At 39.9% G+C, this 24,681-nt stretch overlaps 1 protein-coding gene across 4 annotated transcripts in view; it reads right to left on the bottom strand.

The window, feature by feature from the left end:
- Kif1b (kinesin family member 1B) overlaps positions 1 to 24,681 on the bottom strand; it is a 140,288-nt gene that overhangs the window by 81,292 nt on the left and 34,315 nt on the right. For 3 of the 4 annotated variants that reach the window (XM_048350209.1, XM_048350207.1, XM_048350208.1), the window contains exons 4-12: positions 22,752 to 22,931; positions 19,809 to 19,874; positions 16,393 to 16,571; positions 15,734 to 15,845; positions 10,696 to 10,773; positions 9,964 to 10,029; positions 6,666 to 6,741; positions 4,581 to 4,659; positions 3,257 to 3,399 (exon numbers count right to left, since the gene is read on the bottom strand). In XM_048350209.1, the coding sequence (XP_048206166.1) occupies positions 3,257 to 3,399; positions 4,581 to 4,659; positions 6,666 to 6,741; positions 9,964 to 10,029; positions 10,696 to 10,773; positions 15,734 to 15,845; positions 16,393 to 16,571; positions 19,809 to 19,874; positions 22,752 to 22,931 (979 nt within the window). Of the gene's footprint in view, positions 1 to 1,738; positions 1,781 to 3,256; positions 3,400 to 4,580; positions 4,660 to 6,665; positions 6,742 to 9,963; positions 10,030 to 10,695; positions 10,774 to 15,733; positions 15,846 to 16,392; positions 16,572 to 19,808; positions 19,875 to 22,751; positions 22,932 to 24,681 lie in introns of all 4 variants that reach the window. The other variant, XM_048350206.1, reaches the window with a different exon arrangement.

Below are 24,681 nucleotides of genomic sequence, written 5' to 3'. Positions count from 1 at the left end.
ACAGAGGCAACAAGCTAGCAGCAGCAACACCTTGAGCACAAAAGCAAGAACAAGAAGGCACCTTCTTCTCACTAGTATGGCTCAGCTTGGAAATCTCAGACAGAGCTGTCCAGTCCAAGAATTGCATGTTCATTAGGACATTCTAGAATCTTCAGAGCTTGCCTCTTCACCACAACTAGCACTGTATTTGAGTTTTCCTATGTATTTCCTTTGTCTGATAAGGCTCACTGCAGAAATACTCAAATCAGTAAGAACCTAAAAATTAACCCCAAAACTAAGACTCTTCATGTCTTTCAAGATAACAGTTACTTGGTGAGTTATCTTCAAAGGGTAAGCAATTATTTATCACCTTAATTCCAGGTTATGTGAAAAGAAAGAGATTTTGATTTTTTTTTTTTTTTTTTTTTTTTGGTCAGTCATAGGGCTTGAACTCAGGGCCTAACCACTTGGAGCCACAGTGCCACTTCCAGTTTTCTGGTGGTTAATTGAAGATAAAGAGTCTCATGGATTTTCCAGCTAGGATTATAGGCTTGAGCCACTAGTACCCAGCTGAGATTTTGATTCTTTATAAAATATCCCATTCCAAGCAAATACTTTACATGACTCAGTGTTTAAATGTTAATGTGTCAATATGAAAAGAGAACAAAATATTTATCATCAAGAAAGGTGGGGCCCAAGAACACCAACTTAGTGAGCGAAAGGAATGGCTTAAGTGACAGTATGACTGCCTGAGCTCAAAAACCAGCACTCAGAATAAGTTGAGTGCTAACTCCACGAGCTCAGAGCTCCTTCACCACAGTTTGGAGGACTGTGAATGGGTTCTTTGATGATATCAAGGCTTGTATTTACAACACTGATTAAAGAGAACGTTTCTATCCAATAGTCAGATCATAAAGAGAGAAACTCAAGAGGAAAAGAAAATTGTTAGCTTACTAATGACTGAAAATGAGGACTCTAGGCTCAACTACCTGACCACACAGAAATAACGGGATTTAAGGATACAAACCACTCCAGACTATTGTAAAAATGGGCACAATGGAGCTTTTTCAGAGTCAATGACAAACTTAAAATAAGTAACGTGTTCAAAGTGCCTAAAAAAAGACCTGGAATACTATAAACATTTATCAAATGTGAACTGCTATCATTACTAGCCTCATCATTTATGATTCTGAGTTGAATTTTATCACATCGGAGGAAAACTAAGGGGGGAAGAGTCAATCTTTTTCACAAGATAGTACTGAAGTTTGAACTCAGGCGGCCTCATACTCCTAACACCTGAACCCTTGGCACTTCTTGCTTTAGGTTAGTTTTCAAATGGTGTCTTGTGCTTTGCCCTGGGTCCACCTAAGAGGAGACGAGGCCGCAGTCCTCCTGCCTCTGCCTCCTGCGTAGCCAGGCATGCACCTGGCTTCAACACAACAGCTTTTTTTCCTTTGCCTAGACTGACCTAGAACCATGATTCTTCCACTTCTGCCTCGCATGAGGCTGGAATTAGAGGCACGACTGCTATGCCTGGCTAGGAACAAGAACTCTTAAGCCTTCTGATTTCACTCAAGGTACAAACTGAAATTCATTAAAAGACTGCTTTGCCAAACAGAACCACAAAACCAGAATTTCTGATACTACAGTATGCTCTGTCTGGGATTTCCCCGTTAGGATTGCTGGCATGCAAAGCTCATTTTGAGGCTGATCCAGCAAGTCAGAATACTGGAAATTAGTCAATACACGAAATACACACATTTGCCTCCACTTCCAGAGTAATCATCGATCAATGGGTCAACTGAAGGTAAGCAGGGGGGAAAATACAAGAAGGGTCAAAGTTCAGATTCAGCAGTGACACAGAGAGGGAACAGAGCAGTATTTAATATTTGGCAAGATGAAAAAAAGAATAATACTTATATTATCACTTTTACAAAGTATTACTCTATACTCAGGCTCTAAAAATTAAAGCAGAAGCCTTGACATTGATTAGAATTGCAAAGAAAATATTCATACTCAAATAAAATAAGATTTATTCAATAATCCTATATTGTACTACATTCTATTCTATCTGAAAAAAAAATCTATTTTGATCACTTAACTTTCTTTCTCTTTTCCCTCTCTCTCTCTCTCTCTCTCTCTCTCTCTCTCTCTCTCTCTCTCTCTCTCTCTCTCTCTCTCTCTCTCTCCCAGTACTGGGGGTTGAACTCAGAGCCTTGTACTTGCAAGGCAAGTAATCACCATTTGAGCCACATCCCCAGTGTGAGGATTTTTTTTTTCATTTTTTACAGGTACTGGGGCTTGAACTCAGGGTAGTCCTCTCACTTGGCTTGCTTTCTCAGTTCTGGCATTCTATCACTTGAGCCATGCCTCCAGAGTCTCACAGACTTTTTCTGCTCAAGCTGACTTTGAATTGAGATCCTCAGATTTCAGCTTCTTGAGTACCAGGATTACAAGTGTGAGCCACAACACCCATCTCTGAGCACTTAAAAAAGAACATTGTGCTTGGGATCAACTTAGAACCTTTCATATGCTAGGCAAGTACTAAACTACTGAGCTACATCCTCCTCTTTAAAAAAAAAACTTTAAAAAACCTTACGGTTGGCTGGGAATATGGCCTAGTGGCAAGACTGCTCGCCTTGTATACATGAAGCCCTGGGTTCAATTCCTCAGTACCACATATGTAGAAAAAGTCAGAAGTGGCGTTTTGGCTCAAGTGGTAGAGTGCTAGCCTTGAGCAAAAAGAAGCCAGGGACAGTGCTCAGGCCCTGAGTTCAAGCCCCAGGACTGGCAAAAATAAAAAATTTAAAAAAAACACCTTTTGGTTAGACATTATAGAGGCAGATCACTGAGATTTTAAAATGAGGTGTTAAAAAGCAACATTATAAACAGCACTCCCTGGAAATCTAGTTCTCCAAGGGAGTTGGACTTTTTCCTTCCTATGCTCACAGGCAGCAGGGATTATTCAGGGGAGAATCTTTTCTAAACTCAAACTTGTTCATAGTGGGTTTCTCATGCATTGTAACTGCTACTTCATCCAGAGAAACTCATGAAAGAAAAACAAAAATTCTAAGTCACATTTTATGAAGTACTTTCTCAGTGAGAATAAATTTAACATTAAAAAAAATTCACGGATAGCCTACTACATGCTACAGAAGGGATTTTTGAGATCATTTCCTGTCTTTTTTTAAAAAACAAGAAAAAAAAATCACAAGTTCATTACTATTTAGGTTCAGCAAGTTCTGCACCTGAAGAGGAAGACCATCATCTCACTTACTGTCAATAATGTCTCCCAGCCCCTGGGCACGAAGAAGGTCCTTCAGTCGTGTCACCTCCTCCTTCAATTCCCGAACCAATTTGGCATTGGGGTCTTCATTGATAACAGCATTGCATTTAATTTGTTTTGCACGATCTGCATACCTAGATCCAAGAAGAAAATTAATTCTCACTGTTTCTGAGCTACTCTACTTCTCATTAGTAACATACCATTATTTCTAAAATAAACATTGTATGAGCTTTGATAATATATATTTGTACCTTACTTATAAGGATGAGGAAAGGCTCAGATAAATTTAAATGATTTGCTCAAGATCACAACAGAAATAAATACCAGAGAAAGGCTAGGCATCAGTGGCTCATACCTATAATCCTAGCTACTCAAGGGGCAAAGATCTGAGGATTGTAGTTCGAAGACAGCCCAGGCAGGCGCTTCCCTCCAACAAACTACCCAAAAAGCCAGAAGTGGAGCTGTGGCACATGTGATAGGGCACTAACTGAGCAAAGGAAGCTCAGGGATAGTGCCTAGTTCCTGAGTTCAAGCCCCAGAAACAGTGCACACGTGCACACACATACACATACACAAATGCTAAAGAAAGGACTCAAATCTAGTTTGTCAGGTTATATGATATTTTTTTGCTAGATCCAAAGTTATCTTCATTGAGATAAGGGCAAAAGTTACAGATTAATGTAATAAAAAACTTACATGTAAGATAGTCTATGGAGAAAGAGCCCGGGTAAGTTTTCTGCTTGGGCTAGCTTCCAACTACAACTCTCAGATCTTGGCCTCTCTGAGTAGCTGGATTTAAAGGTGTGAGCCACCAATCCCCAACTCTGTTGATAATGTTTGCAATGTTACATGCACTCATAATTTTATTACTTGAATGTATTTAAAGAGAAAAACTGTTCACAGAAGAAAATCCCCCCCCCTTTTTTTTTTGCTGAGCCACAGCACAGCTTCTGGCTTTTTGTTTATGTGGTACTGAGGAATCGAACCCAGGGCTCCGTGCATGCAAGCACTCTACCGCTAAGCCACATTCCCAGCCCAGGAAATCCTTTTATTAAGAGAAATAAATATTAATATTGTAGAAATTTTCATTGCCCTAACAGTCTAATGAGCACTTTAAACATCTTTCCTATGAAAAAGTTCCTGCCTTTCTCAGTGAACCATAAACAGGTCAATTGAATTATAATAAAATCCTTTTTCCCATGTCTTTCTGTTAGGAGAGGATGAGATCACTATTAGCCTAAACAACCACCCTTGCAGCATAAGACAATCTATGGTATAACAACATTACTTAGCTACTGAGATTAAATTAGTGTACCTCAGAGTGCTCAGAGTTTCATCATAGTTGATATCTGCTGGGCTCAGAGCAGCAACCATTGCAGTCCGAGAATTGCCACCTAAGACGAGTCATAAATATCTCAAATTATAAGTTATTTTAGAATTTTACTAACTGTGTCAAATCACACAGTACAATCTCAGATCCTAAAATACAGCCAATGGTCAACAGCTTTCTTTTTTTTATTTTTTGTTTTATTTTTTGTTGGTAGAGATACTATTTTTCCATACATAAAAACACATGTTTAAAAGGTAAATAGTACATTATACATATTTCACCACATTTCTTTTTTTAAAGAATCACACATCTATGTACAAAGTCACATTATACATCTAAGGACATTTACCAAAAACACTGGAAACTGAGAGAATGGAGAAAGGGGGTTAAAAAAGAGAAACAGGGCTGGCAATATGACCTAGTGGCAAAAGTGCTTGCCTCGTATATGAAGCCCTGGGTTCAATTCCCCAGCACTACATATATAGAAAAGGCCAGAAGTGGCGCTGTGGCTCAAGTGGCAGAGTGCTAGCCTTGAGCAAAAAGAAGCTAAGGACAGTGCTCGGGCTCTGAGTCCAAGGCCCAGGACTGGCAAAAAAAAAAAAAACGAGAAACAAATAGTGCTGACCAAGCCATACGTGAACCCCATTCTTGTACTGAGAGTCATAATTCTTTCAACTTTAAAAATATTTTTTTGTAATTTTTAAACAAAAATTTTTTGACAAGGTGTTGTGCAAAAAGGGTACAGTTACATAGTAGGGCAGTGTGTACATTTCTTGTGATATCTTACACCCTGTTTTTCTTTCCCTTCCTAGGTCAGGTAGACATATATACAATACATAATATACCAAGAACATATACAGTAACCATGTGGCCTACGCCAAAGAAAATTCACCTAGGGCTTTAAATGTAATGTCAACATTAGACAATATGTCGACAGTAGTCTTATATGAACGTACATACATAGCTTTTGAGCTATTGTATTCTACTGAGAGGTCAATTTTTGACCTTTATATGTTGAGTAGTTGTTTGGTTTTAGTTACATAATGTGAGTCGCTAACCCAATCCTGTGGGAAATACCATTTGACAGGCAGTTTTTGGTTTCACAGACCTGGTCTCTATTGTCTCTCTGTCACCCCATCTTAACAGTCATATATCAAGGAGATCATGCCCCTTTGTTTTCTGTGTTCTAGGCTTGTCTCGCTCAACATTATTTGTTCAAGTTTTGACCATTTCCCTGCGAATAACAATATTTCACCATTCCTAATCGCTATGTAGTATTCCATTGTGTATAGGTACCATATTTTTTGGATCCATTCATCTGTGGAGGGGCATCTGGGTTGATTCCATATTTTGGCTATTGTGAATTGTGCAGCGATAAACATGGAAGTGCAAATGTCTTTTTGATATCTTGGGATCTGCTGTCAACAGCTTTCTTAAATGTTCCACTCCAAGTGCTCCAATTTTGGTGTCTGGATCTCCTATCTCAATCTAGTACCTATCCTCTTACTCTCGTCTCCTAAACCCACTACAATCAAGATCTCAGCACACCAACACACACACACACACACACACACACACACACACACACACAATGTTCTTGGTTACTGGCTTGGGAGAAGCCTACCAGAGTTCACTCTCAGCCTCTCCCTTCAACCAGCCACTTCTGACAGGGCTCAACACTCCTACTAAAGTAAGGAGGAGCTGGAAAGTCAAACGCATAACAAGGAGCACGAGTTTGGCAACAGCCGACTACATGCACTTCCCTGCAATATGAAGTTTTGCGAGAACTTTGAGGAAGAAGCCAAGTTCAGTCTGAAGCAGGTGCAAGGAGTTAGGGTGACAACTGCTCTAAGTTAATGTCCTGTAGTAAACGACTGGGAGAGCACCCAAAGTGTGTAAATACAATCAGCTGAGATCAGAAGTAAAAAATGGAGAGGCATGAAGCACTCAAGTAAGTACTATGAATATTTAGTACTAGTTCTAGTATCTACTTCTCCAAAATAAAACATTTAACCACAAGCCAATTACTAAACAGCCTTACAAAGAGAACTACCAAGTTAATTAACATACCAAGATTTTCTCGCAAGAGCCAAGTAAGTACAGAATCCCTGTAAGGAATGAAGTCAGTTTTCTTCTTCTTCTTACTCTATTAGAAGGAAAAGAATCAATTTAGCTTGTCATGGAGGAAAGTACACATGAAAAGTGCACTAAAAATCCAAGCAGAATTCCATCACGGTTCAAATTTATCAGTCAGTTTTCATGACACTGGTAGCTTATGCAATAATTCTTTCTTCAAACATTTTATTTTGAAATATTTATATCATATATAAAAATCAAGAGTAGTATAATAGGCTGTTATATACCCACCAAGCAGCTCCACCCATTATCAATAACTTTCCAATCAGTTTTCAATTATCCCCAAAACACTTTCCTACATTCTTAAACCATTTTGGAGGAAGTTGCAGACATCATGTCTAAACCCTTTGTACACAGTGTACAACACTAATATCCTATTCCTATCATGTCCTTATAGCTATCAGTATTCAAAGCAATCCAACATTTCACCTATAAATACTATAGGTACACAACTTTCAGAGACAAGGACTTAAAAAAACATAATTGTAAGACATTATCAGACTTAAAAATTAATAGTAATTCCTTACTATGATCTAATACTAGCACTTAGTGAGTTTTCTTTTTACACATGGGCAAATATAAATCCTGTACATTCTACATTAAATGAGTAAGAACAAATCATTTAATTAATTTACTTAACTAACCACTAAATGAAGTTAGTTGTTGAATATTTAGTTTAAAAAAATCAAAACAAAACCACTAACTCTTAACCATTAGAATGAAAACCAAAAGGGAAAGTTGGGTGCCAGTGGCTCATGGCTACAATCCCAGCTATTCAGAAGACTGAGATCTGAAGATCGAGGCTCAAAGCTGGGTCTGAGTGACAAATCTGAAAGATTCTTATCTCCAGGGAAAAAAAAGATACAGACAGACACACATTATCTCTCCCCCCTCCCCTCGTTTTCTCTCTTAAAAAGCAGGCTATATTTTAGAATAGCACCTTTAAGAAATTAAAAGAATTGGGCTGGGAATGTGGCTTAGTGGTAGAGTGCTCGCCTAGCATGCATGAAGCCCAGGTTTCAATTCCTCAGTGCCAGATAAACAGAAAAAGCCAGAAGTGGCACTGTGGCTCAAGAAGTAGAGTGCTAGCCTTAAGCAAAAGAAGCTCAGGGACAGTGCCCAGGCCCTGAGTTCAAGCCCCAGGACTGGCAAAAAAAAAAAAAAAGGTCCCTCGAATTTCCCTTTTGTTTCTTTATCTCAATTCCCTCACCCAAGTATACCATGTTCCTAAATTACTTCTAGTGTGTGTTTCATGATTCATGGACACTCTAAACTGCCACTCTGAATTCCAGAGCCAGAAAACAAAGTGTTTTCTGAAAGTTCTACCCAGCCTCAACCTTCACAGTGATTGGATGGCTAGTTATCTCCACCCACCCCCATCATACCTTGCTGGTGCAGTTATCCTGAGAATGAACGCATTCAAAGGAGAGAACAAGAGCACAGGATAAGCTTCAAAAACAGCATTTTTAGAAAAGGTAAGTCATCGATTATGTCTTGAGAGTCAAGCAAGATGCAGGGCGACAGTGGCTCACGCCTCAAGAGACTGAAACCAGCTAGAGCAGGAAAGTCTGTGAGACTCATCTTCAATTAATTAGCAAAAAGCCAGACATGGAGCTGTTGCTCAAACGGCAGAGCATGAGCCTTGAGTGAAAAAGCTAAGGGACAGAGCCCAGGCCCTGAGTTCAAGCCCCAGTATTATCACAAGAGAAAAAAAGACAAGAAAATGTGTTTCTTAGTGATTTAAATGAATGTAAACTTACTACTTTCTTTTAGCCTAAATAATGAAGCTCTTCAGATAAATATTGGTCACCTTTAGTGTTTCATAATGAAAAGGATGAAACTACAGTCACGTACTACGTAAGGCGTTGTTCTGTACACAGCACATATATTACAGTGGTGGTCCCCTAGGATTCTAATAGCACCGAGAAATTCCAGTGTGGCTGCTATCTTTAGGGGTGCTCAGTGCACTGTTCACCTGCTTGTAGTGATGCTGATGGAGACAACTACTGCAGTGTCTGTCATGGACAACTACCCCACATATAATCAGGGTCATTACCTGATATTTGATCATAAAATAAGTGGCCCTGACTGCTTTGCATATTTAATACACTGTCCTTCCCTCCATTGCTTCAGAGGATACTCTGTTGACTTCCTTCAAAAGTTTACTGTGAAACAGTATGCCATGTTATACCAGCAACAGCCTGGTCCATCTTCAGTTTATCTCAATTTCACTGCATTATTTTCTCTTGTGCTTGATTTAATCTCATGCTGTTTGCTCATCATGGCCCTAGGGACCAACAGGCTAGTGAAGTATACTATCTGGGTTTGGGTGAGCACACTCTATGATGTTCTCACAACGACAAAAATCATGGGCTGGGATGTGGCTTAGTGGTAGACTGCTTGCCCTGGGTTCCATTCCTCAAAACCACATAAATACAAAAGGCCAGGAGTGGTGCTGTGGCTCAAGTGGTAGAGTGCTAGCCTTGAGCAAAAGAAGCTTAGGGGCAGTGCCCAGCACTGAGTTCAAGCCCTAGGACTGGCAAAAAAAAAAAAAAAATCATAACAGCACACCTCCTAGAATGTAGTTTAGTTTCTTCATTAAGTGAAGTATGAGTGCATTTAAAAATATATAATATATATTATGTACCAATCAACAGCATTTACCGAAGTCAAATTGCTCAAAATACTCCAAAGATATTGTATCCTATGTAAAAAAAATTATACAGACAAGGAATGCACAAAATATTCACTTCATTTTTGTGAAATTAAATAAAGCTCAAAAAATGAGTCAAGGGCTGGGAATATGGCCTAGTGGCAAGAGTGCTTGCCATTGTGTATACACGAAGCCCTGGGTTTGATTCCTCAGCACCACATATATAGAAAACAGCCAGAAGTGGCGCTGTGGCTCAAGTGGCAGAGTGCTAGCCTTGAGCATAAAAAAGAAGCTCAGGGACAATGCCCTGGCCCTGAGTTCAAGCCCCAGGACTGGCAAAAAAAAAAAAAAATCAATCCTTAGAACTTTGCTCCAACCTTTACACATTTACTTGTGCTTTCATTTTACTTTCAGAACAAAGTCAAATTGCTATACATAGTTTCTTATCTGAAAAGCTCTAAAAGGAAAAAGGTTAAGATTACCTTAAAGGGCCAAATCAGGACAGCTTTCATAAACAAGCATAAAAACATCAAGTGTATTTGCTGAGCGGACAAATTTCCTGTAAAATATAAAACTTACCACCTCCGCCAAAGCTGATATGACTTTGCCCAAAGTTGTTAGAGACTTATTAATATTTGCTCCTTCCTAAAATAAACACCAAACACAAAAGAATTATGATGAAGAATTTCTCCTACATCTACATCATTTTATTCATAGAATTTACAATATACTAGCATATCTGTTTCTTTATGATCACAAGTTCTAAAGCCTTGGTTGTCCTCAATCTTTCCTACATTCTGTGCAAATATACTGGAATCACAGGCTTACTTCCCATTTAGTTCTAAGTGTATCTTCAAGATGTTGCTCCAAACCTTATAGAGATGCCTTTTTCCTACAACCCACCAACACCAAATCTCATGTTGGTAAATCGTGGAAACAATCTCTTATTCTTGTTAAACAGTATCTCTATCAAAGTCTATGTGTGTTCTTATATTTGGATTTGGTATATCTCATTTCCACTACTGTCTCTTCCTTCCATCTAGTTACCCTTTTATTGACGTTGTAGATCAACAATTGGCAAATTTTTTCTCTAAAGAGTCAAATAAAAATTAGGTTTCATGGGACATAGAATCTGTTGCAACTTCTACTAGCAGAGTCCAAAAGCAGCCATAGACCATACATACACTAATGATCTAGCTAAGTTTCAATAAAATCTTATTCACAAAACAGGTGTTGAACTGGAATTGGCCCTCTGGCCACAGTCCCCTGACCCACATTCTAGAACACTGACTATGCTGATTTAATAAATACCTTCAATCGAGTTCCTTTGGCACCAGTTGAATCAGCTCGTTCACTTCCTGCTAGATCCACCAAGCTGATTTTACTGACCTGGTAAAGAATAATAACATGGGAGTGATTCAAAACTAAGAAAGTAGAAGTAGATATTTAGAGGGTTTTTTTAAAGTATGAAGAAGATTGAAAATATGCTCTTATATTATGGCTCAAGAAGATGAAAACAGGGCTGGGAATATGGCCAAGTGGCAAGAGTGCTTGCCTCATATACATGAAGCCTTAGGTTCAATTCCCCAGCACCACATATATAGAAAAGGCCAAAAAAAAAAAAAGAAAAGGCCAGAAGTGGCGCTGTGGCTCAAGTGGTAGAGTGCTAACCTTGAGAAAAGGAGCCAGGGGCAGTGCTCAGGCCCTGAGTCCAAGACCCAGGACTGGCAAAAAAAAAAAAGATGAAGACAATATATAACATAGTCAATGTAACAAGGTTACATCAGGTTGCAGCAGAGTGCAAGTATGTGTGTAAAAGGTAATGGGCTCAATTCTGCATGTGTGCATGTGAACACACACACACATACCCAGAATGCATAAAACTCATAGCAACTATCTTAATTACCTTGATCCAAAAGCTGTAACTTGCTATGATTTGGATGTAATTTCCCCCAGAGGTTCCTATATTAGAAGACTGATCCCAGTTTTGGCAATAGTAAGAGTAGGACCTTTAAGAGGTGCAGCCTAGTGGGAGGTCCTCAGATCAACGAGGGGTACCACCGGCAAAAGAGAACCGTAACTGGTCCTCAAGAGAGTGTTGTTATGACATGACAAGGCTGGCCAGCCTTCAGCTCCTTGGCTTCCAGCGTGGAGATGTTCTCTCTCCCTTCTGCACACACTCCCACCATTGTGATGCCATCTGCCATGCGGACTTCACCAGAGCGAAGCGGAGGCCACGCCTTGCCCCCGAACCTCCAAAACCGTGAGCTAAATAAACCTCTTTCCTTACAAAGTTACACATTCTTGGATACCTCACTACAGGAGCTGACAACTATTTTCAGAAATTTAGGATACACATGTATATTTTATTATAATAGATAATAAAAAAAAGTGAAACCCATCAACCTATTAAATGATATATGAAAATCAAAGCTTTGAGTAACTAGAACCTCATACACTGCTGGTGGGGAGGCTAATACAATCACTTTAGAAACAAACTAGCTTGGCTTTTCTAAAATAAAGATGTTTAAATTAGTATGTATTGGGCTGGGAATATGGCCTAGTGGCAAGAGTGCTTGCCTCCTACGCATGAAGCCCTCGGTTCGATTCCCCAGCACCACATATATGGAAAATGGCCAGAAGGGGCGCTGTGGCTCAGGTGGCAGAGCGCTAGCCTTGAGCAGGAAGAAGCCAGGGATGGTGCTCAGGCCCTGAGTCCAAGGCCTAGGACTGGCAAAAATAAATAAACAAATAAACAAACAAACAAATAAATAAATATTAATTATAATGGGGGAAGGGTTCATATTTCCAGGCATGTATACAATGTACCCCACTCAAGCCCATAAAACTTTTTTCTTCATCCCTTCATCCATTCTAAAACAATTTCAACAGGTTTTACTAACATATATACAAATAAATAACAGTATGTTTTTGTTGTTTTGCCAGTCCTAGGGCTTAACTCAGGACGGGGCGCTGTCCCTAAGCCTCTTTGTATTCAAGGCTAGTACTCTACCACTTGAGCCACAGCACCACTTCAAGCCTTTTCTGAGTAGTTTATTGGAGATGATAGTCTCACAGACTTTCCTGCTTGGGCTGGCTTTGAACCACAATCCTCAGATCTTAGCCACCAGCTCACAGGCTTGGGCCACCAGCACCTAGCTGACAGTATGTTTATATGTTAGTGTATAATTGTTTATAGTCCTTTCAAATATATGCCCAAGAAGGGTAAAGTTTTTAGTTTTGTTTCTTTTATTCTTTTTTTTGCCAGTCCTGGGGCTTGAACTCAAGGCCTGAGCACTGTCTCTGGCTTCTTTTTGCTCAATGATAGCACTCTACCACCTGAGCCACAGCACCATTTCTGGCTTTTTCTGTTTAGGTGTTGCTGAGGAATCAAACCCAGGGCTTCTTGCATGCTAGACAAGCACTCTACCACTAAGCTACATTCCCAGCCCCTGTTCTTAGTTTTTTTCCAGAAACTTCTATACTCACCTCCATAGTGGTTGTACTTTATATCCCCACCAGCATTGGGAATCCCCACATCCTTGCCAACATTTGTTATTGTTCATTTTATGATTATCATTATGACTGGGATGAAATGGAATCTTAGTGTAGATTTGCTTTGCATTTCCTTATGACTAAGTATGTTGAACATTTCTTCATGTTTGTACTAGATACTTCTGTATTTTCTACTTCTGAAAACTGTTCGGTTCAATTGCCCATTCATTAACTGGATTATATGTTCTTTTGCTGTTTAATTTTTTAGTTCTTGGTGTGAAAATCCTTTTTTATCTGTTGAATAGCTTGGTCCTGGTAAATTCTTTTGTTATGCAGAAACGTTCTAATTTGATGTTACTGTATTTTTCAATTCTTGCTCTCATTTTCTGAGCTGTTTGAGTCCTATTGAGAAAATAATTACCTGTGCCTATAACTGTTATGAATTTTTCCCATAGTGAGTTGAAAGTTTCAGGTCTTTGAGTTCTTTTATACATTTGAAGTCTTCTGCATGCAGTTAACCAATCTGCCAGCGCCATTTGTTGAAGAGGTTGTCATTCCTCTAGCATGAGTTTTGTGCTCTTTGGTCAAAGATCTGATAGCTGAAGTTGTATGGTTTTATTTCTGGGCCCTCAGGTCCACTGGTCTTAAGATCAGGTTTTATGCTAGTATCATACTGGTTTTGTTACTATGGCTCTGTGGTATAATTTGAAGTCTATTTGTGTTCTTTTTGCTCTGAATCACTTTTGCTATTTGGGATATTTTTTGCTTTTATATGAATTTTGGGATTGATTTTTCTATTTATGTGAAAAATAACATTGGGACTTTGATAGGTCTTGTATTGAATCTGTAGACTGGTTTCAGCAGTATGCCTATTTTCATATTAATTTATGAACATTCCCAACTTCTGGTATCTTCTTAACTCCTTCCTTCTTTTCTTCCTTCCTTCCTTCTCTTCCACCATTCCTTCCTCCCTTCCCTTCCTCACTTCCTTCCTTCCTTCCAAACACAAAGAGGCCAAGGAACTTGCCCAAGGTTATACAGCTAAAACACAGCACAGCCAGGATTCAAAACAGGCATTCTCATTCCAAAGGCTACACTATTTACCTACTATTCAAAATGGGTAAGGTGATCACTCCAGTTAGAATGGCCTATACTCTGAACTCAGGCAACAACAAATGCTGGAGGGGATGCGGGGAAAGAGGAACCCTTCTCCATTGTTGGTGGGAGTGCAAATTAGTACAACCACTTTGGAGAACAGTATGGAGGTTCCTCAAAAAGCTCAATATAGACCTACCCTATGACCCAGCCATACCACTCCTAGGCATCTATCCTGAACAACAGGTCCCAAGATATCAAAAAGACATCTGCACTTCCATGTTTATCGCTGCAGAATTCACAATAGCCAAAATATGGAAACAACCCAGATGCCCCTCCACAGATGAATGGATCCAAAAAATATGGTACCTATACACAATGGAATACTACATAGCGATTAGGAATGGTGAGATATTGTTATTCGCAGGGAAATGGTCAGAACTTGAACAAATAATGTTGAGTGAGTCTCAAGCCTAGGACACAGAAAACAGAGGGGCATGATCTCCTTGATATATGACTGTTAAGATGGGGGGAGGGGGAGACAGTAGAGACCAGGTCTGTGAAACCAAAAACTTCTTGTGAAATGGTATTTCCCACAGGTTTGGGTCAGCAACCCTACATTATGTAACTAAAACCAAACAACTACTCAACATATAAAGGCCAAAAATAGAAAAAAAAAAATGGGTAAGGTGAATCCAATTTGGATATCTAACCACAATCCAAAATAAGCAAAGGTGGGCTGGGGTTGTAGCTTAGTGGTAGAGTGCTTGCCTAGTATGAGTAAAGCCTGGGTTTTGATTTCCCAGAACCATGAAAGCAAATTAAACGGCAACAAAAACAAGGACTAGGGGCTGGGGATATAGCCTAGTGGCAAGAGTGCCTGCCTCATATACACGAGGCCCTAGGTTCGATTCCCCAGCACCACATATACAGAAAACGGCCAGAAGTGGCGCTGTGGCTCAAGTGGCAGAGTGCTAGCCTTGAGCGGGAAGAAGCCAGGGACAGTGCTCAGGCCCTGAGTCCAAGGCCCAGGACTGCCCAAAAAAAAAAAACAAGGACTACATGAGTAAGGACAAAAAACCAAAACAATAACAAAACCAAGCACAAGTACTTGAGCGTTGTGGTAGTGTTGTTTATTTTCCAGGGGAAAAAAACAACATACTGTGCCTGCCTAATCATTTAATCCCACACTACTATTCCGCGGCAACATTCTCAATTAGCATTATCATTACCCAGAAGGGTCAGAAGAAAAGGAAGGATTTCCCCCCAAAAGAACTGTTTAACTATCCCATACACAGAGGAGCTTATGACATCCAAAGCCTTAAAACTATTTTCTTCTATAATGCAACTTTAAGAACCTATGATGAAAACTGGTGTGAGTCAGAAGAAAAATGCTAAGCAATGGCAAAAAAGATAAATCACCCTCCAGGTGAATGAAGATGAATATGGCCCAAGCAGATAGTCTGCATGCATGCATGGAAACAGAACAATGGAACCTGCTAAAATTGTTCTAGGAAGGCAGGAGAGAAGAAAGCGAGAGAGAGGCAGAGAGGGTGAGACTGAATGGAATATATTATATACACATGAGTGGAAATGCCACAATGGCCCTCTCCCCACCATGTGCTTAAAAAAAAACCCACCACCCATTTAGTAAAAGAACAACTCTCCTCCCTCTCACAAAATACAGAGGATAATAAAGGGGACTTTCTCAAATCTTCTGCTATTCACAACTTGGGCCTAGAGCTCCACATTTTCCTACCTTCTCAGTGGAAAGGTTGGTCTCAGAATCATGTTTCTTCTGGGTGAAAACAATGGTAAAGACAGCGTGAGAACGGCTACTTGTTTCATTCATGTTTGTAGCTGCCACTGTCCTAAATAAACATAAAGGTAACCATGTGACAATGGAATTCTTATATAAGAGTTTAAATGGTCAGCAAGATCTACATTATAAGCATTACAATCACAAGCAAAGCCTTAAACTTGGTTGTGCAAGCTGTCACTTACACAACTACTCTCAATACTGCTTTGTGAGCCCATCAAGTTACCCTCTGAAGTCCAAAGGCACCCCTCAGAACCATTTTTCATACTCCAGCTAACCCTTTAGAAAGCACCAGAGCATTTAATTTTCATTCTTTATTAGGCACTCATTTATTCCAGAATCAGCGACTACCAGAGCCTCACATAGACATAACTAACATCTTACCATGACTTAAGTCAGCCCCCAAGGGTAACACTTACCCAAAGTTCTAACCTGCCGCAGCAATGCAATAATGAATGTGGGCCAGAGAGCCCATACCTCTCTAGCCTAGCTCTTAGCCCCACAATAAAAGTAACTTTCTTAGTGTCCTTAATCCTTCACTACAAACGGGGTCTCACACATGCCAAAGCTTCCATCATTATCCAATTTCTCATTGTTACCTGGCTTTGTTCCCAGCATCCATGAGGTCAGCAATGTCTGTGTAGGAAGTGACTGCCAGTTTTGACAGATCCTCCACATAGGGTCCAAGTAGTGGATGTTCACGCACACGCAAATTACCCTTGTTTTTCGGATTCAGCAAATCTCGTACTCTCTCACAGTAAATTTCCATGTAGCTCACCTAGGAACATTATTTAAGTGAATTAAAGGAATTGGAAAAGAAAATCATGCATAGTAAAAAGGTATTTTAGGGCTGGGGATATAGCCTAGTGGCAAGAGTGCCTGCCTCGGATACACGAGGCCCTAGGTTCGATTCCCCAGCACCACATATACAGAAAACGGCCAGAAGCGGCGCTGTGGCTCAAGTGGCAGAGTGCTAGCCTTGAGCGGGAAGAAGCCAGGGACCGTGCTCAGGCCCTGAGTCCAAGGCCCAGGACTGGCCAAAAAAAAAAAAAAGGTATTTTAAACTTTTATAAAGCCAGAGGTAGTGGCACATGTCTGTAATTCCAGTAATTGAGCAGGAAGCAGAGGCAGCAGGAATGCGCGTTCAAAGCCTACCTAGACGACACAGGAAAATGCTATCTCATTTAACAAAACAAAAAACTTTTATAAAAAAAAGCTCCATGCAACCAGGCCCAGTGGCTCTAGATGATAATCTTAGCTGCTTGGGAGGTGAAGCTCAAGGCCAAGCCAGGCATTAGACCTCAACCAGTGTCTAGGCACAGTGTATGTACCTGCCAGCCAAGCTATGCAGGGGAGCACAGGTAAGTGGGAAAGCAGATTGCTGCTCAAGCTAATTCAAGCATAAAGTGAGACTCTATCTCAAAAAGAAAAGGCAGTACAGGGCTGCATAGTGGCTCAACTGATTGAGTGACTGCCTAACAAACAAGAAACCCTGAGTTCAAACCCCAGTACTGCCCAAACCTGTGTTTAAAGACCAACAACCTTCAGGAAAGTGAACTATCATAACTAATCTGCACAGACTGTCTAGACATGCACAAACATCCCACTGTATAAGACAGGTTAAAACTAGGGGCTGGGAATGTGCTTAGTGGTAGAGTGTTTGTCTAGCATGCATGAAATCCTGAGTTCAATTCCTCAGTACCACATAAGCAAAAAAAGCTGGAAGTGGTGCTATGGTTCAAGTGGTAGAGTGCTAGCCTTCAGCAAATGAAGCTCAAGGACAGTGCCCAGGCCCTGAGTTGAAGCCCCAGAACTGGCAAAAAAAAAAAAAACCACCTAGCCATCTAAATTTCTCAGGAAGGAAAAGGAAGTAAATAGTTCATCTCTACACTTAGTGGTTGCTATTTACCAATGGCAGAAAATATATAATATCAATTTATCTGTTCTCAATGCAGTTTTTTTTTTTTTATGTAATGCTAGGGGCTGAATTGAGAGTGCTGTAAATGTTTGCCAAGCACTCTACCACTGAGCTACATCCTTAACCCTCAGTATATATGTTTTACATGTACGTTACTGCCCATAATTGAGGTTTAAAGTGAGGTTAGAAATAGACTTCAGTAAGTATTAAACCCAAGGAACAATATGAATATTCCAGAGCAAGGAAGGCAAAAGAGACCAGTAACTAATGACAATGTAATCTACCAGAAGGTGTGAAGACTGGCCAACAATGAAGCTTAGTGAAGACTCAGATAATACACTCCAAGAATTACAGGACCTTTCCAATCACAGGGATGAGTGCATCAATCTATTACATATCTTAACCTAAGGCAATGTTATCTAATCAAATCCCTTTCCTCTAATTGCACGATTATCAAACAACCATCAGAGCTCTAACACAAGATTGTACACAGAAAGGCAATACATTAACCTTGCAAAAGTGAATATTCCAGTCTGGATAATACCTATACCTTTTGTAAGAAATTAACAAACCAAATGGTAATTTCCTAACACTAGCCTAGTAAGTTTCATCAGGAGCTTGACTGTTTTTTGTAGCGGTGGGGACAAAGCCCAGGACTACATGCTTGGTAAGCAAGTGTTCTACATACCACTGAACTATATCTCCAACCTAAAATTGAAAGATGGCTCTGCTCCACATTGATCTATAAAATCAGACTTCTAAGAATATAAGGCTCTGAAGTACAGTAAGTTCACCATAGTAGGACCACATTATGATGTTTCCTAGGAGTCGATTCTTCTGTATCACTCAGTTATTTATAGGTATATAGTATATGAAAGAGACATATGCTCTGCATATATGCAAACTGGATATGTAATTTTAAATTTCCACAGATTCATTTATAGAGTATCTGAATTAGAACCTTATCTCTATTCCTCTCCCTGTCTTTCAATCTCTGATCTTTTATTACTATTGTTAAGAATTAGTGTAGAAAAATTACAGATTCTGAAAGATAAGTAATTAATCCATTACGAGAGCAGAACAACTGGACAACAAATACTGTTACTAACAGCAAGTCATCCCAGAAAGTGAAATGCTGCTATAACCATCGTTGTCTACTTAAAATGTGTACATGTATTGGTATATGGGTATGTTTTCTTGGAAATCTTGTCCCTTTTAATCCACGTGAGAGGCTGAGAATCTAAATCACCTGAGTAAAGGTTGACAAACTTATTCTCTATGATGTGACTACACCCAAAGTAAATGACTACTTTCACTTCTGAACCAATCATCACAGACCCCACTTAGCAAATCCAACTCACTGCACATCACCATCTCCTAACCATGGTTCTTAGGCACTTGGAAGACATCAATAAATAAAGCTGACAGATAATTGCCTGAGTGACCCTACAATTCTAGCAAGAGACTGACAATGGGCCACAAATATAAAACTAGATAACTTATGAAGTATGTTAGAATATGATGGGCATAGCAGGAAAAAGAGGGCACATGCAAATAAACTTTACAAACAGGGATCACCAAGTGTTAATACATATGTGTATAATTTACAAGATGACCGACCACACTAATAAAGAAATTCAAAGTTGAACAAGAGAAATTATGCCTTATCAAACTCAGAGGTTTAAAAACACAAAATGCTAAATGTTTGCAAGGGTGCGATGGAGTTCCTCCATCTCTCTCATAGAATTAAAAACTGGGTATAGCATTTCTTTCTAAGAAGCCCTTTGGCAATTCTCATTGCGTTACTTAACCAAGACACTTAGAAAAGGTAATGACTGAAAAGAAATGCTTAGACATATGAGTAAAAATTTAATTTCAACCTTATTCATTATAAGCAAGACTCTGAAATAGTCTAAAGTACAAAACTGAGGGACTGAGTAGTGCACAGACATAACTGAGAGCCATATGCAGTCCAGAGGGGAAGAGGACAGAGGCCCAGGCCCATGCAGTCCAGAGGGGGAAAGGACAGAGGCCCAGGCCTATGCAGTCCAGAGGGGGAAAGGACAGAGGCCCAGGCCCGGCCACAGCCACACTCACCTCTACAGAGTAAGACATTTCTTCATTGCAGTTGTCGTTAATCTTCTCAAAGAGCTCTTCACACAACTAGAGAAGGATGAGAGAAGGCATGAATAACCCAAATCATAGAATTACTCCATTATCCACAACTGTTCCATGACCCTTTCTCTTTTTCTAAATATAAATGTCATATGGTTACTCCAGGCTGGGAATATGGCCTAGTGGTAAAGTGCTCGCCTCGTAAACATGAAGCCCCGGGTTCGATTCCTCAGCATCACATATATAGAAAAAGCCGGAAGTGGCACTGTGGCTCAAGTGGCAGAGTGCTAGCCTTGAGCAAAAAGAAGCCAGGGACAGTGCTCAGGCCATGAGTCCAAGCCCCAGACTGGGAAAAAAGAAAAAATAGAAGAAGAAGAAGGAGGAGGAGGAGGAGGAGGAGGAGGAGGAGGATTAATGCTTTCAATGCAAAAAAAAAACCACAACAACCCTTTGAACATGTTCTTCACATCTCATCTTTACTCTCCCAACAACAGAATCTTGAACAAAAGCCACATTTGGAGGAAGGAAGAATTGTCCTTTTTGGGGGGTTTTCCTAGTTTTTTTTTTAACTTAGGGCCTGGGTGCTGTGGCTGAGCTTCTTTTTTGATCAAAGCTAGCTCTCAACTACTTGAACCACTTTGGGCTCTACTTCAGGCATTCTTGGTAGTTTAGTGGAGATAAGAGGCTCATGGACTTTCCTGCCTGGTCTTGGCTTCAGAGCTCAGCCTCCTGAGTAGTTAGGATTATAGGTGTGAGCCACTGGTACCTGGTGGAAACAGTCCTCTTATAAAGTTATTGGGCTGGGAATATGGCCTAGTGGTAAAGTGCTTGCCTCATATACATGAAGCCCTGAGTTGGATTCCTCAGCACCACGTATATAGAAAAATCCAGAAGTGGCGCTGTGGCTCAAGTGGTAGAGTGCTAGCCTTGAGCAAAAAGAAGCCAGGGACAGTGCTCAGGCCCTGAGTTCAAGCCCCAGGACTGGAAAACAAAACAATAAAGAAGTTATCTCATTGGCACAATGATTTTATATAAATTCAATTCTTCATGCTATACTCAAGTAACTGTTACTCTATTATCAGTATTACATTGAATAAAATGACTATATTTGCTTACCTTTCCTTCCTCCATTCCTATACCACTGCTTTGCCCACCCATCCCGAAAAACATGTTTCCACTTCCTGGTATTCATGTTAATAAGATGTACATTAGTTGTTCAGAGGAATTACGCCTTGGGATTCTTCGCCTAGGTAAACCCTGCTTTGGTAAGTTTGTGTGTAAATGCATTGAGCCCTGTATATGTTACCAAGCCTGGCTGTATTTTAGTCTAGCTTCCACATAGGACAGAATACATGCACCATTTGTCTCTCTGAGCCTGGCTTACTTCACTTAACATGGTTTGTTCTGGGTCACAGTGACATTTCTAGAAGAAAACATTAATTTTGCTAGATCTGGAAAATTATAAAAAGCTTTCAAAGCCCTTAAGTTTCTTACTTTAAAAACATAGTATTTTAATAAAAATAATTTTTAAAAATCCTCCTGAGGGTTGGGAATGTGGCTTAGCGGCAGAGTGCTCGCCTAGCATCCACAAAGCCCTAGGTTCAATTCCTCAGTACCACATAAACAGAAAAGGCCAGAAGTGGCACTGTGGCTCAGCGCTACTTCTGGTTTTCTGGTGGTTAATTGGAGATGAGTCTCATGGACTTTCCTGTCTGGGCTGTCTTACAACCACAATCCTTAGATCTCAGCCTCCTGAGTAGCTAGAATTATAGGCATGAGCCACTAACACCCTGCCAGAAGCATTTTTTTAAGACGCGATCATTTTTTTTTTTGAAAATACTATTTATAGTGAATTTTAAAGTATATTCAGACTTAGAAAATCATCAACACATGGCAAAAAAGCAGAAGTGGTGCTGTGGCTCAAGTGACAGAGCACTAGCCTTAAGTAAAAGAGCTCAGGGACAGAGCCCAGGCTATGAGTTCAAGTCCCAGGATCAACCAAAAACAAAACAAAACAAAAAACATTGCATCCAAAATAGCAAATAAGCTTAAGCTGTAAAGAAATCTAAAATTTATAGGATCAGGGAACATGCACCCATGTCTGAGGTAGCTTTTGGAAATAGTAGTAATGCTTAATGTGATCCGCCTATGAGCCTCTCCATGTAGACTTTACCTTTAATGCAATAAGGTTATACATAGTTATGAACTTTAAAATTAAAGCTCAAATTTTAAAGTTTAAAATTAAAGTCAATATGAAGTATCTAGCATAAAAAGTAGGGTCACATGTACAAGTGAGCATATTGTGTATTTCTGTTGATTTTCTGTTCATTAGAGTGTATAATAAAATGATTGCTTAAAATGCTTCTGTATTAAAATGAAATACCATAAACTTTCATCAGAAAAGATATATATGTATTTATCAATAAGAATTTCAATAATAAAGTTGAAAGAAAGGAGAAGCTAAGCATGGAAACAGAATAAAACAAATATGACTAGCAGAACTTGTTATAACCTCTAAATAATTACTTTGGGCTTAGGATGTAGCTCATTGATGGAGTATATGCTTAGTATGTGTAAGGCAGTGGGGTTGATTCGCTGTACTACATAGTAGGAAAAGCAAAGTCACAAGAACATCCTTAGCTAGGCACCACTGGCTCACATCTATAATCCTAGCTATTCAGGAGGCCAAGATCTGAGGCTCATGGCTCAAAAACATCCCAGACAGGAAAGTCCATGAGATTCTTATCCCCAATTAACTACCCAAAAGCCATAAGTGCCATTATGGCTCAAAAGGGTAGAGTACTAGCCTTGAGTGAAAGAGCTCAGAGGCAGCTCCCAAGCCCTGAGTTCAAGCCCTGTGATTGACCAACAACAATAACAACAAAAAAGAAATGATGAAAAGAGGTGTTTCTGTTCATTTTTTACCTGTGGAATGATGCCAGCCTGGCTTTCTTCTTGTTTACCCATCATTGTATAAGATTTCCCAGCACCAGTCTGCCCATAAGCAAAAATACAAACATTGTATCCCTCAAAAGCATGTAAGAGCATTTCCTTTCCAATGTCATTGTATACACGATTTTGAGATGCAAAGCAGGGATCTTCCGGCTGTAAGAATTAGGAAAAAAAATAAATGACATTTTATTCTTATTCTATAGATTGCTTTCATAATAAATGAAAACTATTTGGAGTCAGAGACGTTACCTAAAATACACTATAATTTTAAGTCCCCTCTACACAGTTTATTGTTTTCATTACAGTCTCACACCCCAAGAGTCACCACACAAGAAATTATCTACATGAAGTTATATGACATATTATAACCTTATAGTACTAGTCTTCCATTCATTAGGATTTTCTTAAGTAGAAAACTGGAATACAAAAGATCAAAGGTCTCAGGTCCACATATAAAAATACTTCCTTGAACTCACTCCAAGCTCGTGTGGTTATTGTCAATAAACATGGCTTTGGTGAACAATGTTTCCAATTCCTTCCTCAGACCCTTCCCTTGGCAATAAGGCTTTGTTGACAGTTGGAAATGTCTCTCTTCACAAAACAGGGAAAACTGCTTTAGCACATAACAAAGATGGATGGTGCAAAGAGTTGAGCAAGCTCAAGGTTACCAACTAAATTTGACTTCTACATGGACTGCAAGTACAATGGAGCATACTACTCTCCATTTTCCAAGATGCTGGTAATCTTTTCTTTGTGGGTTTCCAGCAGCTTCAAAAATATTTGAAACCCACATTGCTCTACTGCAATTAAAAACAAACAAAAAAGAGGCTGGGAATGTGACCTAGTGGTAGAGTGCTTGCGTAGCATGCATGAAGCCCTGGGTTCAATTCCTCCGCACCACATAAACAGAAAAAGTCAGAAGTGGCGCTGTGGCTCAAGTAGTAGAGTGGCAGCCTTGAGCAAAAAGAAGCCAGGGACAGTGCTCAGACCCTGAATTCAAGCCCCATGACTGCCAAAAAGAAGAAGAAAAAAAAAAGCCAGGCGCTCACACCTGTAATCCTAGCTACTCAAGAGGTGGAGATATGAGGATCTTGGTCCAATGCCAGCCTGGGCAGGAAAATCCTAAGACTCTTATCTCCCAATTAACCACCAGAAAACTGGAAGTGGTGCTATGGCTCAAAGAGATAGAGTGCCAGCCTTGATCTGAAGAGCTCGGGGAGAGCACCCAGGTGTCACCCAGGAGTTCAAGTCCAGCAACCAAAAGAAAAAAAAAAGAAGTTATGTTGAATTAAAATTCTTCTATACAATTATAGATAATTTTTAAAATATTTCTTAAAAATACACAGCCAAATGTAGTGGTATACACCCATACCCAGCACTCGGGAGGCTGGGGCGAGAAGATCACAAGTTCCAGGCCAGCCAGCCTGTACTACATAGCAAATTCCAGGCAAGCATGGGCTGCATAGCAAGACCCTGTCTTGTTAGGGAAAAAAAATTGAATTAAAATTTGAAAAAGGCTGGGCACTGGTGGCCTATGCCTGTACTCCTAGCTACTCAGGAGGCTAAAATCTGAGGATCTTAAAGCTTGAACTGAGCTCAGGCAGGCAAGTCTGTGAGACTATCATCAGCCAACCACCTAAAAACCAGAACTGTAGCTCAAAGTAGTAGAAAGCTAGCCTAATAGAGACAGGCTGGGGCAGGATGTGGTGGTGGTGGTAGAGTGTATGGGGGGTGGTGGGGAGCTGGTGGCTCATGCCTGTAATCCTAGGGAATCAAGAGGCTGAGATCTGAGGCTCACAGTTTGAAGCCAGTCCTGGCAGGAAAAGTCCACGTGACTCTTATTTCCAACTAACTACGTAAAAACTGGAAATAGAGTTGTGGCTCAAGGTGGCAGAGCGCGAAA

Source organism: Perognathus longimembris, chromosome 7, assembly GCF_023159225.1.
Source record: "Perognathus longimembris pacificus isolate PPM17 chromosome 7, ASM2315922v1, whole genome shotgun sequence".
NCBI classification, from domain to species: Eukaryota; Metazoa; Chordata; class Mammalia; order Rodentia; family Heteromyidae; genus Perognathus; species Perognathus longimembris.
This window is presented reverse-complemented; position numbering and strand designations above follow the sequence as displayed.